Below are 13,251 nucleotides of genomic sequence, written 5' to 3'. Positions count from 1 at the left end.
ATCCATATGCTCAAATGCTGTCTGCAGCCCCATGGCTGCATTACATCCTGCTCCCACTGGCTAGCCAATCAGGTAATACCTACCTGATGCCAGCAAATTCCACCTTCTGAGTGATGTAGGCGCATGTGCTGACCTAAGGAAAGAGGGGGAGGTTTAACAATACACCGAGGCCGTAAAAGGTCATCAAGAAAGGCTCCAGGCTGTCTCATCCCTCCTAACAACCCCAAGTTCAATTAGCCTGGGAGTAACAGCTTTATAGGAAAGCCTGCTGGGGCAGGTCCAACATCAGGGTCTTAAGAGTTTGGCAAGTACAGACAATAGTAAAGACCAGGTGGATAAGCAGCCAGCTTCACCAATATACTTATCCTCACATGTTTGCATGCGTACCTAAATTTACATACTCACTTAAATATAGAACATTTCGTTCTCATGTTAGCTCTCATTTCGGAAAATAGAACCCTCCTTCTATCATTGAAAATGAGCAAAGAGCCCCAGCCAGTTTGGTTCCGGTCAAGGGCACGGATCTTGGTTGCAGGCTCGATCCCCAGCCCTGGTTGGGGCATGTGCAGGAGGCAACCAATCGATGTGTCTCTCTCACATCGATGTTTCTCTCTCTCTGTCTCTCCCCCTCCCTTCCACTCTCTCTGAAAATCAAAGGAAAAATATCCTCAGGTGAGGATTAACCAAAAAAGAAAAAAAAAATGAGCAAAGATTTTTTTTCTGAACATATGCACTGCATGGAAATTCTACCTATAATTTCTTGTTTCGTAATACTAAAAAAATCCAATAAGGAGAATTTTCAGCACCAGCTCACAATTTTCCCATCATTTTAGGTGGAAAACATAAATTAAAGATAAAATAAGGAAAATGGGAGGAGGGTATGGCAAAAGCAGTCTGACCTGGAAGCAGTGAGGTCTGGATTTTAGCTCAGTGCTGACTGCTCCTAGCCTTCTAGTCTCGGCCAATCACCTAACGTCTCAATCTCAGTTTTCACATCTAAAAATTGGGAGTAATAAATAGCTGTCCACAAGGAGGACATGTGAGGTGCAAATGAAATCAAGGGAAAATATGAAAACTAGAGTTTTATTCAAATGTCAAATAATATTATAATTTCCCATTCAAACCAAAAATGCAGAGTAAAACTCTCCGATAATAGACAAGCAAAACAAAGCCAAAAAAAAAATAGAAAGAACTATGAAAAAAGCCCTGACAGTGTGGCTCAGTTGGTTGGAACCTCTTCCCAGCACTGGAAGGTCGCAGTTTCGATTCCCAGAAGGAAAAAAAAAAGAAAGCACGATGAAAAGTAATGGAGGAAGATACAGAAAATGTTCCCAATAATTGTCTGTGATGCTGCAATTTGAAATGACTGTAAGCTCTTCTCCCTTACTGGATCCTCTAATCTCCATGAGAACATGGATTATTAATATAATATAAAAAGGCACAGACTTTAAAAAAATCGTATCTTACCAAACTTTTCTTTAGTCTCCACATATCCCCACGGCCAATATATTGATCCTTAAAGGTTAGCTCCACTAGATCAAGGGTCACATCCTAGAAAAGACAATCAGACATATCCCTCTGCATCATTCTGCCTCACTTCACGGGCATAAGAAAATGCCCGTCACATGGAGACACCTTTTGGCAAAAAAGAAACTACTGGAAGACCATCCAATAGCAGCACCATGACAAACAGATTTTATCCTGCCAACAACCGTGTCTGAGAACAGGTGATGAGTCTGTAACAGAGGCTATAGCAGCTGAATCACGGTTAAGTGCAAAGAGCACCAGAGTACCAGTTCTGGGTTTCAGTTTTTTCCTCTTGTTATTGACTGCACTGGGGTGACACTGCTTAACAAAATTATACACAATTCCACAGTACAGCACCTGTACACTCTATTGTGTTGTTTAGTCTTAATTCTGACACACAAATATGACATCAAGGATTGTGTTTTATTTCCCTAGATAATGTCAATAATACCTTCTAGAAGATTTTTACCTAATATAGCATTGTTTCTAGACGTGCGAGACTATAAAGAAAACTTAGTATTTTAATAGAAAACTTTAGTTGTAGCTTCACGAACACACACAGATATCTATACACAAAATCTTTAAAAAGGGAAGAGAAAAAAATATATATATACATACATAAATATTTTTTAAAAGACTCCATCCTTACAGAAAGAGGGGCAAAAAAGGGGGGGCATTTTAAATGCAACTTACATACTACCTATAATCTAAATAACCTACACGTGACTGCATATTTCATAGTCTAACACTATACATAAGTAACTCATTATTTCCTTAGAGGCCTAACCTAGAGGAAGGGTGCTAATCATCTCGGAAAGATATTCCAGCCCAGAACAAAGACATACCTTAGGGTCTACGACATTCACATAGACATCTTGATAAGGTCTTAGACGAAACACTTGGGTCACGGTCTGGTCCACACTGATAGTTTCTGAAACAGAGAAGAAATCTAGTAATACAGTCTGGAAAAAAGCAGGTACATATATTCTAATCCATAAATACTCAGACGTTCAGGAAGCAACACAACTGACCCTTTGCCATGGACGAGCCATGCTCTCTGCCTACCAGGAGCTTAAAATTTAGAATTCTCTGCTTTTCAGATGACCAAAGCAGATAAAGACTTGAGCCCAAGCGATTAAAAAGTGAGAGAGAAAAAGAGATAAGACACATAGAGAAAGAGAAAATAATTTAAGAAGCAACATAAAAAAGTTAAAAAAAAAAGTTCAAAGAGCTGTGAAAATTCAGACAAGGAAGAGTCCTTTCTTATTGGGAATGAAGTAGTGATGGTCGCTCGGAAAGAAACCAACTCCACAATGAGTCCTGGGGCGAGCAGGAGGCAGCCGATCAATGGTCTTCTCTCATCGTTGATGTTTCTCTCTCTCTCTCTCTCTCTCTCTCTCTCTCTCTCTCTCTCTCTCTGCCTTCCTCTCTGAAATCAATAAAAATATATTTTTAAAAAACGGAAAGAAAAAAAGAAAGCATGTTTTGCAACAACTACTTTGGAGTTAAGTGTAAAGCTTCACCTCTTCGGATTAATTTTCCTCCCGACACTAGATTAAGATAGTTTCTTCAGTGCCCGATGCTGACAAGTGCGATTCACGGACAGTTTGGATAGTGGACCATTTCTTAAGAGATAACACAATAAGGAGAGAAGTACTGTGCCCTCATTCCTGAGATTGTAAAGAGAGGTTTCTTGCCCTAACCGGTTTGGCTCAGTGGTCAGAGCATTGGCCCCAGGGACTGAAGGGTTGAGGGTTCGATTCCAGTCAAGGGCATGTACCTGGATTGCAGGCTCAATCCCCGGGGCAGGTGCCGGAGGCAACCAATTGATGTGTCTCTTTCACATTGATCTCTCTCTCTCTCTCTCTCTCCCCCCTCCCTTCCACTCTCTCTAAAAAAAAAAAATCAATGGAAAAAATAACCTCTGGTGAGGATTAACAAAAAACAAAAAGAGAGGGAGAGAAGTTTCCTGCAGTGTCTGGGATAGCAGAGTATAAAAATCTTAGAGAAGAGAGATGGAACTTTTTCTTACCTTTCTGTAAATCTTCCTTAAGTGACTTGACTTGCAAAAGCAGAGGGCTGGGGGAAAAAAGCAACAAAAAGATGGGATGCTATAAGCAGTAACTAGCTTTCTTCATGCAACCCCCCTCTAAAAGGTAAACAAACGACTCTGGACATATTGTAACTTGCAGCACAACAAAGTAATCCTGCACCTGCACTCAAGGAAATGGAAAAATGCTACAGAATGTTTCTCTCTCTCTTTTTAAAATCTTTATTGTTGAAAGTATTACATAGGTCCTCTTCCCCTCCCCACTTCCCCCACCCCCCTATCCCCATTGGTGTTTTCCAGCCTGCCAGAATTTTTCATAGAGTTGTCAATTCGGCTTCAAAAACAGAAAGAATGGTCCTGGCCAGTGTGCTCAGTGGTTAGAATGTTGGCTGGTGCACCAAAGTGTCAAGGGTTCAATTCCCAGTTAAGGACACATACCTGGGTTGCAGGTTCAATCCCTGGCCCTAGTTGGGGCTTGTGCAGGAGGCAACCAATCGATGCCCACTTCTCTCTCTCTCTCTCTCTCTCTCTCTCCTCCCTCCCTTCCACTCTCTCTAGAAATGAATGGGAAAAAATGTCCTCGGGTGAGGATTAATAACAAAAACAGAAAGAATGAAAAAAAAAACAACCCCAGAAAGAATGCACCACTTTGTAAAAGGTTATGGGCTTACCGAATCCTAGAGGCAGGAGCCTTTTTATCCCAAGGCAAAGAGCTGTCTTGCCCGCCAAGCCCCTTAAACAAAATCTCATCTGGAAACAGCCGCCAATCAGCTCCCGTGACCCGTCAGGCACTCACCTGTACTCATCGTTGGGGTGAGCAATCTCCACAATGTCTCCAAGCTTGATGTGAGGAAACACTTTGGGGTTCATGACCAGCTCATCATCTGAAAGACAATTCGGCAGTCCCAAGCAGGAAACACACTCACGTGAGTGACAGGTGTGGCGCGTGTTCTCACACTGGGTCCCCGCCACCCCCTCGGGCGGGTATGACAGGACAATCCCTTATATTTATCCAAAATGATGCAAAGGTACTGTCTTCATACGACCCTCACAATGAATCTTTGGATCTAGCAGAAATGAGGATATACCCTAGAACAGGTTAGGGGTAAACAGCTAGTAACAGCACAGCCAGGACTGATGACTGCCTCCAGAGCTCCGTCTATCTAACGCCCACCACCTCTCATGTCATGAAAGGCAAGCCAAATAAAATGGGCTTCGGAGGGCAGCATCTGATCAGGGAAAAAGCTTCCGATACCATTCACATTAGGACCCAAAGAGACCCTTAAAATAAAGGGCGGACATGGTTTCATGCTTTGTTTGGGAGAGAACTCTTGCAAACACAACATACTCAAAGCCATAAAGATGGGAGTGATTTTTTTTCCCTCTTTTGATATTTCGGGAAAGACATGGCCTTTAACTAAGCTAAAATCATGACAAATAAGTATATCTAAATTTCAAACATAATCAGATCCAATCAAAATTCAGCCTGGGAACCAAAGCACTGGGTTAATCCCAAATTTTATTATATATATAGTTATTTTTTTAATTGATTTTAGAGAGGAAGGGAGAAAGAGAAAGAGAGAGAATCATCGACTGGCTGCCTCCCGCATGCATCCCAACCAGGGGGATCAAGCCTACCACCTGGGCATGTGCCCAGGTGGGGAATCAAACCAGCAACTGACCTTTCAGTGCATGGGACAATGCTCAGCCAACTGAGCTACACCGGCCAGGGCTTCTGTGGCATATTGTTTCCATTGACAGTTTTATGCCAAATCCTCTGTTTTATGCCAGTTTTGTCCCAACTTCCACAGTCCGAATGAAGCTCCCTGAGCATGCATTCCTTCTGCTTCATGTTATCATTTCCTTTTTGCACGTCCGTCTCTTCAAGCTGAATGCCCCTCAGGGACAAGGGACCTTATCATGCTCATAACCTTTATGTTTGGCACAGGCGTGCACCTGAGAATGGTTGGATGTGTTTTTATTTATCATCCTACAGGAAACGGGTACAGCACCTCGCTACCTGGGCCTCGTCAACAGGAAAAAGCAGGCTTGTATGCATCGTATCTACTACCACATAGGGTGGGGCACAAGTCGGTTTCCAGGTGTTCGTATGGAAAACAATACAAAAATTAATAAGTAATCACACAAGAATAAACTCTGTGTTTCGTGTACTCACAGCTGGACACCTACTTGTGCCCCACCCTGTGGCCTCTGTCCCGCTACCAAAGTGATCTGTGTTGGCTGTTCAGTTCTACTTCCCCCATGTGTAGGCAGCATCAGCCGCTCGCCAAGAATAATGTTAACCACAGAGGGTGAGTTTTAGCAGAAGTTGTTGTAAGTATAGCAATGCCTGGTTATCCTGGTCCTGGTCATGACAGTGGCTACATTTATGGAGTTGCACTAACAAGCCTGGTGTTTTGCTAAATACTTTCCATACGTCACCTAACTTGACCTCCACAACACCTTATGACTGAGAAACTAATGTTTTTCCACCGGGCCGGCGTGGCTCATTGGTTGAGCATCAACCTATGAACCAGGAGGTCATGGCTCAATTCCCAGTCAGGACGCATGCCTGGCTTGCAGGCTCCATCCTCAGTGCGGAGCATGCAGGAGGCAGCCGATCAGTGGTTCTCTCTCATCATTGGTGTTTCTATCTCTCTCTCCCTCTCCCTTCCTCTCTGAAATCAATAAAAACTATACTAAAAAAAAAAAACAACAAAAACACGATTGTTTTTCCTTTTTTGGCAGCCCCTGCCTTTGGAGCAAATGCATACTAAAATACAATTTTAAAACAACTCATTGTGTTGTTAATTCCAATTGCTGAAGCAAATAAGGTTGTTAAGACAGAAGAGAAAATTATTTATTTAGCAAAAAAAATCATATTACTAAGTGTCATCCTCTGCTGCAGATTTAGACTCAGGTGCTCAGAGAAAAGACATAAGGCCCGTGGATGTGTAGATACGATAAACCAGGGGCTGGCCAGGGCCACAGGGAAAGTCAGAGGCTGAGCTGACACTCTGGATTCTGGTCAGCGCAGGACAACACGCCGTGTTTCTGCCCCTTCTCACATGGCCTCAGAGCCATGCAAAGCTTCATGCTTTGATCATACCTGTCTCATGCACATCTGCTATTTCTCTCTCACTGAATGGAAGTTTCTCTTTTCTGCCAAACCAGTGCAGGCTGATTTAACACCCTTCAATTTAACAAATGAAAGGTGTTAATTGGTAATATTCACAATGTTCCTTCAAAGTCAGAGTGCAGCCCTAGCCAGTTTGGCTCAGCCTGCGAACTGACGGGTCCCAGGTTCGATTCTGGTCAAGGGCATGTACCTTGGTTGTGGCCACATCCCCAGTGGGGGGTGTGCAGGAGGCAGCTGATCGATGTTTCTAACTCTCTATCCCTCTCCCTTCCTCTCTGTAAAAAAATCAATAAAATATATATTTTTTAAAAAAGTCAGTGCAGCCTGGCTGGTATTGCTCAGTGGTTGAGCATTGACCTACAAACCAGTAGGTCACACAGTTCCATTCCTGGTCAGTCTGTTTGTGGGCTCCATCCCCAGTAGGGGGCGTGAAGGAGGCAGCTGATCACTGATTCTCTTTCATCATGAATGTACTATCTTTCACTCCCTTCCTCTCTGAAATCAAATAAAAAAAAAACAAAAAACTTAAAAAATAGGTCCAAGTGCAAATGCTTTTAAAAAAGGCCTGGCCTTAGCTGGTTTGGCTCAGTGGATAAAGCATTGACCTGCGGACTAAAGGGTCCCAGGTTTAATTCTGGTCAAGGGTAGGTACTTTGATTGCAGGTTTCTCCTGGGCTTGGGCCCTGGTCCCGGCTCGTGCAGGAGGCAACCAATTATTGTGTTTCTCTCACATCGATGTTTCTCTCTATCTTTCCCTCTCTCTCCTACTCTCCCTAAAAAAACAATGGAAAAATATCCTCAGGTGAGGATTAACAACAACAAAACAAAACAAAAAAGAAAGAAAAGGTCTGTACTCCCTGCGCCTACTGCCCTTCCACTACGGTATTATGCTGGCTGCTTCGCTCAGACAAGTTGCCTGTCTCGCCTTCATGGCCACAGGAGCCAGTGTGTCATTTTCAAGGCACTGGACACACCAGGACCGCGGCCAACTCACACAACTCCCAATCGATACTGACCGCTGCCCCCAAAGCCCTTCTTGTGGATGACCAGTTTGTAGACCTTTGTGGTTCTCATCTTGCACGGCAGTTCCTTCAGCTGTTCCAGGCTTGGGGGAGAGAAGTCATCTTGCCTCCCTGCCCTTGAGAAACACAAACAAAAAGGCGGTCAGACTTCGCCTTGCAACTGCTCTTCCATTTGAACCTCCTGCACATACCGTTGCTGCCCAGGGAAGAGGTGGCACCAAACCCGTGGATGAAAAATAACGCCTCCAAGGAGGGATGGAGGACAAAGAGGACCAGAGAATTTGGGGAACGAGAGGATTGGGGGCCACGCTCTCGTCCTTCCTCCAAGAAGAAGACATTCACCCTATCACACTCCTACAGGGGGAAACCGGGAGTGAGAAGGGGGCACTCACTACCTGGCCTCCATCTCCACCAACAACACTCAAGTCATAAAGCGCTTTGAAAGGGTAAGCGCACTCCTTCTGTGGGAGGAGAGCGTGGGCCGGGGCGAGCTGACTTGGCCAAAACCATCCGGGAGGCTGAGAGGCATGGCCACAGTTCCTGTTTGGCCATCCATGTCGAGGGCAAATAAGAGTATAAATGGGAGGAAGGCGCGGGTTCATGCCCCGCACTTCCATCCGTGCAAACTCGCAGCGGGTCCTCCGCACGTTCACTCATTTCACCGCGGAGGCCGCTGAGATTCAGAGAGGTGCAGAGCCTGGGCTAAGGTCACACAGCGGGTTGGGGGTGGGGCCTCCCTCTTGTTCCCCAAACCCGGGCCCCGGCTGGCAGCTCCACTCACCCGCAGCGCCGGACCCCCTTCCCGCTTCAGCCCGGGGCCCCGAGGACCGGACCTTCGCCAGGTCTCTCGCGCCTCCTCGGGGAGCCCCTGTCGACGCCTCGATCGCCCCCGCCCCGTGCAGCTCTCGTGCCCGAGCTCCAGCCGCCGACCCGCTCGCCCGCCCCAGCGGAGGAGCGCTCACCTGAGAACCCGCGCCGCGCCGGTGGCTCCGCCCCGCGGCTACGCCCCCTTCCCGCCCACCCGCCCCGGGCCGCTCTGGCCCGGCCTCCGCCTCCTCTCGGTGTCCGCGCGACTTCCGCATCCGGGCCTCGCGCCGGGGGCGGGGCGTCGCGCGGGGGCGGGGCGTCGCGCGGGGCGGGGCGGGGCATCGCGTGCAGACTCCTGCTCCGGCTGCCCCATGCATTTCCCGCTGTGCTGGCCTGAAGACCTCAGTAAGCCGCATAGAGGAAATGCCTTTACCTTCTAGTCATTTCTAAACAAATACGAGCCCGAGATCTTCGTTTCCAACTTAGTGGTCCCCCCAACGAGGCAAATTCAGCAGAGTCTCCTCCCGGGACCTATAAGGGGAATGTTATGTTGGACCCTCGTCTGGCCTCACCCGGGCTACTGAGAGGCCCAACATGGTTTCTGGGAGAACTTAGGTAAAATACAAAGGGCGAAGCACGTGTGACTCAGTGCGATCGCCCCTGCTGGAAAGTACCCGTTTTGAGGGGCTTTTCAAAGCCTTTTCCAAACCCCAGATAACGTGTGTGCTGGCCTGGTTATTCATAATAATAGCTACCATGGCTTTCACAGACGTCCTTATGTGATCGTCACATCCCTATTTTGTGGCAAATACTATCGTGTGTTTCAGGCACCAGGGAACAGGCTGGGGACCCGAAACTCCTCGGAAGAAAGCAAGGACGCATCCTGACCCCGCTGAGTCCAACGTGGCTCCGAAGGCCAAACGTTTAACCAGCATCTTCGTGTCACACCCAAGGGCTCAAAACATTTATCTGATTAACTGTGATATTCGGAGAAATTCAGAAGGCTGAAAGAGAAAAAAAAAGCGTTGCATCCTGCAAGGAGACTTGGGAGTTGCAAGACAAGTAAGAGCTTCCTTGTACAAAAAACTTCTCTAGCCTTAGCTGGTTTGGCTCAGTGGATAGAGCATCGGCCTGCGGACTGAAGGGTCCTGGGTTTGATTCTGCTCAAGGGCACATGCCCTGGTTTCAGGCTCCATTCCCAGTAGGGGGTGAGCAGGAGGCCACTGATCAATGATTCTCTATCTCTCCCTCTCCTTCCTCTCTGAAATCAATAAAAATATATTTTTTGGGGAAACAAAACAAAACACTTGTCTAAAGCTGGTCAAGGTAAGGGGAGGCTGGAGCTCCCAGACTGGGACTCCAACTGCCTTGGTTCTACAACCATTGTGCTACAACCACCTACAGGATGTACCCTAAAATTCAGTGAGCAAGAGAAATAATATTTTGAATGCAATATTTTCAAGTCAAAATTAATACAAAATTCCATAATGTACAGAATAATCACATATTTAAATAAAGATGAGATCAATAATGGTGCTCTGCAGAGTCATATTAGAGCCTGAGGCAGAAGGACAAACCAGTAATTCTGGGTTTCTCAGATCCCCTTCTATAGATAAATAGTTGCCTGAGGAAGTACTTGAGGAAGCCGATTCTGTAAATGTAGAAATGTTCTAAAGTGAATTTCTGGTGAATTCATCCCAACAGCACCTACAGTGGCCTATAAGTATATAGATGATACATGGACTCACAGGCTATATTGCTAACAATAGGGTTGGCATTGTTATGGGAAAGGGAACCTGGCCCTGAGGGGGTCTGCCTAGGGCCAGCTAGTAGCGTGTGGGTTCTTGCAGGAACAATTTCACAACATGAATCCAGGTGGATTTTAGAGGATGTTTTTACAGCTGGGGACAGTGAAACGAGGAAGGGCCTAGGATAGAAGCAGCACCAGGAGAGAGACCAGGTAGGGGCCTGAGCCCAGGCTGCACTGCTTTGGCTCACTGAGAAGTCAGAGAAAAGGGCACCTTGGAGACGGTTCAGGGGAGTCACCCTGGATGTGAGTCTCGTGGGGTCCCTTAGAGTTTAGATGAGTGCCTGCAGGGGAAGGAGTGGGGGAAGGGAAAGGCACGGGCCTGCTCCTGGGATGGAGAGAGCACGCTGGAACCTTCATTTTGATGGTTTTTAAAGGCTGCAAGTCTAGGAGAAGTCTTAGGGAAGAATTTCAATAGAATATCCATCCGGTTTATGTTGATGTGCTCAGATGAGATTTATCCCCCTAACTTCATCTATCCTTCAGTGAACCTGGCAAATGGCACTAATTGGATTTTTGCTGCCTATCTCCCTGAGTTGGATGATTTTTTAAGCTATTTACCCTCTGGTTGGGGAGAAGTAAACCATTTACTCTTTTTTTTTTTTTTCATATGTGTTTATTGATTTTAGAGAGAGAGAGAAAAAGAGATAGAAACATTGATGAGAGAGAAACATCTATCAGCTGCCTCCTGCATGCCCCCTACTGGGGATCAAGCATACAACCTGGGCAGGTGCCCTGACCAGGAATCAACTAGTGACCTCCTGGTTCATGGGTTGATGCTCAACCACTCAGCCACACCAGCCAGGCAAACCATTTACTTTTAAGTGTCCTCGGTTACAGGATACACGATTTTGCGATTTATTAGATGGCTGCAAACTGTTTGGCCATTTAACCGTTCCCCTATTCTGCTTGTCCTGGCTTACTAGCCTGCCTCAGCATTTGGATTTGGATTTGTTTTATCTCTAGTCCCAACTAAAGCCGGGAAACCTATTACCTCCGCCAGGCTGGCTGGCTCAAAGATATCTTGATCAGAAAAGGGAAAAATAAAGTCTCCCCCAAACCTTGAGACTGTCCTTCAAATACCTATTGAGCGGACTCCGTTAGGTACCCAGCAAAGAACGATGGACAAGATACACAAGGGTGGGAAGGGACAGGTGATAGTGAATGGAGAGATGAAACGGGGCCACTTCAGCTGGTGTTAAACCTATGAATAAATTAAAACAAGACGCCTTGCCTTAAAGGACTGGAGGCAGAGAGGTGCTATTTAGAAGGAGGAGGGGAGTGACATGACCTGAAACACTGATTCCAGTTACAAAGAGCTCTAGGGCTGCCATAGTGGGAGGCAGGAAGCCCCTAGAATTGCAGCGCCAGGCCGGAGAAATGGTGCACTGGACCAGGGTATTTTCGGTAGAGACAGACACTGGACCCTGGGGGCGGGGGGGGGGTCTCAGCAGTAGCGTAAAACGGTGTGTTCCGCTTTAAGAGCACAGGCCGCAGGGGCGGGGCCTAAAGCGACGGGGGTCAGCCGAGGGCGGGAGGCCGACGCTGGAAGAGCCGCCCTCGGCGTGCGCGCGCACCGTGCGGGGGCGGGGCCTGGGCGAGCCCGCATGGCTGTCTCCGGCCCCGGATGAGGAAGTACGAGGAGGGGGGCGGGGGGAGGAGGAGGGAGCGGACCATAGAGACGAAGAGGTGGCGGCGGCCGGAGCGCCCTGGGCTCTCGGGACTCCGTAGGCTCAGGTAGACTTGGCGGCGGCGGGGCTGCGGCTGCCGAGGCCCGGCTGGCGGGGCGAGTGCGGGCCGCGGAGCAGGCCGCAGGGTAAGAGGCGGGGGCGGGAAGGCTTGGGGCGCACCCGCCCCGCCCCACTCCACCCTGAGTGGACCTTCCGCCGGGAGGTGCAGGTGGAGGGGGAGCCCGGCCCCCCGCTCTCTCGGGGTGCCGAAGGGAACCGAAGCTGCGCTGCGGGGCGGCGGAACGCCCCGGGGAGAGGGAGGAGACCGGGCCCCCGCGCCGCGAGGGGGAAACGGCCTCCCCGAGTCATGGCTCCGACGGGGGAGAGACGCTCCTCTTCAGCCTCGCCGCGGCCGGAGACCCCCAACTTCCTCCGGGGAGTGCGACGCCCCCGGCCGTGGGCGGGCGCTCTCCCCCGGCTCCAGTGCGTCTCTCAGCGGAGCAAGCCCCGCTCCCGGGGTGCGGGAGGGAGAGTCTGAATTTATTTTAAGGTTAATACCCCCCCCACACACACACACACATCCCCAACGAGACCTTCCCCCCACTCCTCCGATGCGGTCAGCGCCAGCCCCGCAAGCGGAGAGCGAGCGAGGCTCAACTTGCCTGAAAGTGACAGAGGGGCTCTCCCTTCCCCGTGGGAGATGGACTTACCGTCGCCCCTTTTTTTTTTCCCACCTTTACCCCGAGACACCGGGAGGAAGACGCAGAATTTATGGTGGGAGAAGCCAGCCTTTCTCCCCCGCCCCCAGTCATGCCCACGGCGGCGCGGCGCGGCGCGGCGCCTCGCTCCTCTAACCCCCTCGGCGCCGGCTGTGCCGTGAGCTCCTGCCATTTGCACGCTTGGCGTCGGGAGGGCGATCGTCGCGAGCCCCTGCCCTCCGCCGCCGCCCACCGTGTGACCTTGGCCGATGGCTGCACCTTTCCCCCCCCAGCCCCTATCGGGTCGGGGGTAGACGTGTCCCAGGGGCTCCGGGAGACCTTGTGGGAGTGCTCAGCCCGTCGCTGTTACCTTGTGGTCAATTGTTGCTAGCAACTGTTACTTCACTTGCTTTTTAAAAAAGGAAACTAATATCCTCTCCAGAGAAACATGTTTCCTCTCAGCACCCCCAAACCACCCCTCCCCAGCCCCCCCCCCCCCATGGCAAGTGTTCAACCCACCCTTTCCCACGT

At 48.8% G+C, this 13,251-nt stretch overlaps 2 protein-coding genes across 13 annotated transcripts in view; one reads left to right on the top strand and one right to left on the bottom strand.

Moving 5' to 3' along the window:
- Window positions 1-8,759, bottom strand: part of DEPDC5 (DEP domain containing 5, GATOR1 subcomplex subunit) — a 61,868-nt gene extending 53,109 nt beyond the window's left edge. For 6 of the 10 annotated variants that reach the window (XR_009450154.1, XM_059676965.1, XM_059676969.1 and 3 more), the window contains exons 1-7: window positions 8,520-8,687; window positions 7,733-7,854; window positions 4,374-4,461; window positions 3,560-3,606; window positions 2,373-2,458; window positions 1,468-1,551; window positions 84-133 (exon numbers count right to left, since the gene is read on the bottom strand). Coding sequence is in view for 9 of the 10 variants with exons in the window: in XM_059676965.1 (XP_059532948.1) it covers window positions 84-133; window positions 1,468-1,551; window positions 2,373-2,458; window positions 3,560-3,606; window positions 4,374-4,461; window positions 7,733-7,790 (413 nt within the window). In the remaining variant the exon portion in view is untranslated. The other 4 variants (XM_059676971.1, XM_059676974.1, XM_059676966.1 and 1 more) reach the window with 3 other exon arrangements.
- Window positions 8,760-11,996: 3,237 nt separating this feature from the next.
- Window positions 11,997-13,251, top strand: part of PRR14L (proline rich 14 like) — a 28,994-nt gene continuing 27,739 nt past the window's right edge. Inside the window, exon 1 of one of the 3 annotated variants that reach the window (XM_059676571.1) lies at window positions 11,997-12,089. The gene's annotated coding sequence lies outside the window, so the exon portion shown is untranslated. Of the gene's footprint in view, window positions 12,169-13,251 lie in introns of all 3 variants that reach the window. The other 2 variants (XM_059676570.1, XM_059676572.1) reach the window with 2 other exon arrangements.

Source organism: Myotis daubentonii, chromosome 19, assembly GCF_963259705.1.
Source record: "Myotis daubentonii chromosome 19, mMyoDau2.1, whole genome shotgun sequence".
Classification (NCBI taxonomy): Eukaryota; Metazoa; Chordata; class Mammalia; order Chiroptera; family Vespertilionidae; genus Myotis; species Myotis daubentonii.
Note: the sequence above shows the minus strand (reverse complement) of the source record. Positions and strands in the feature narration are given on the sequence as shown.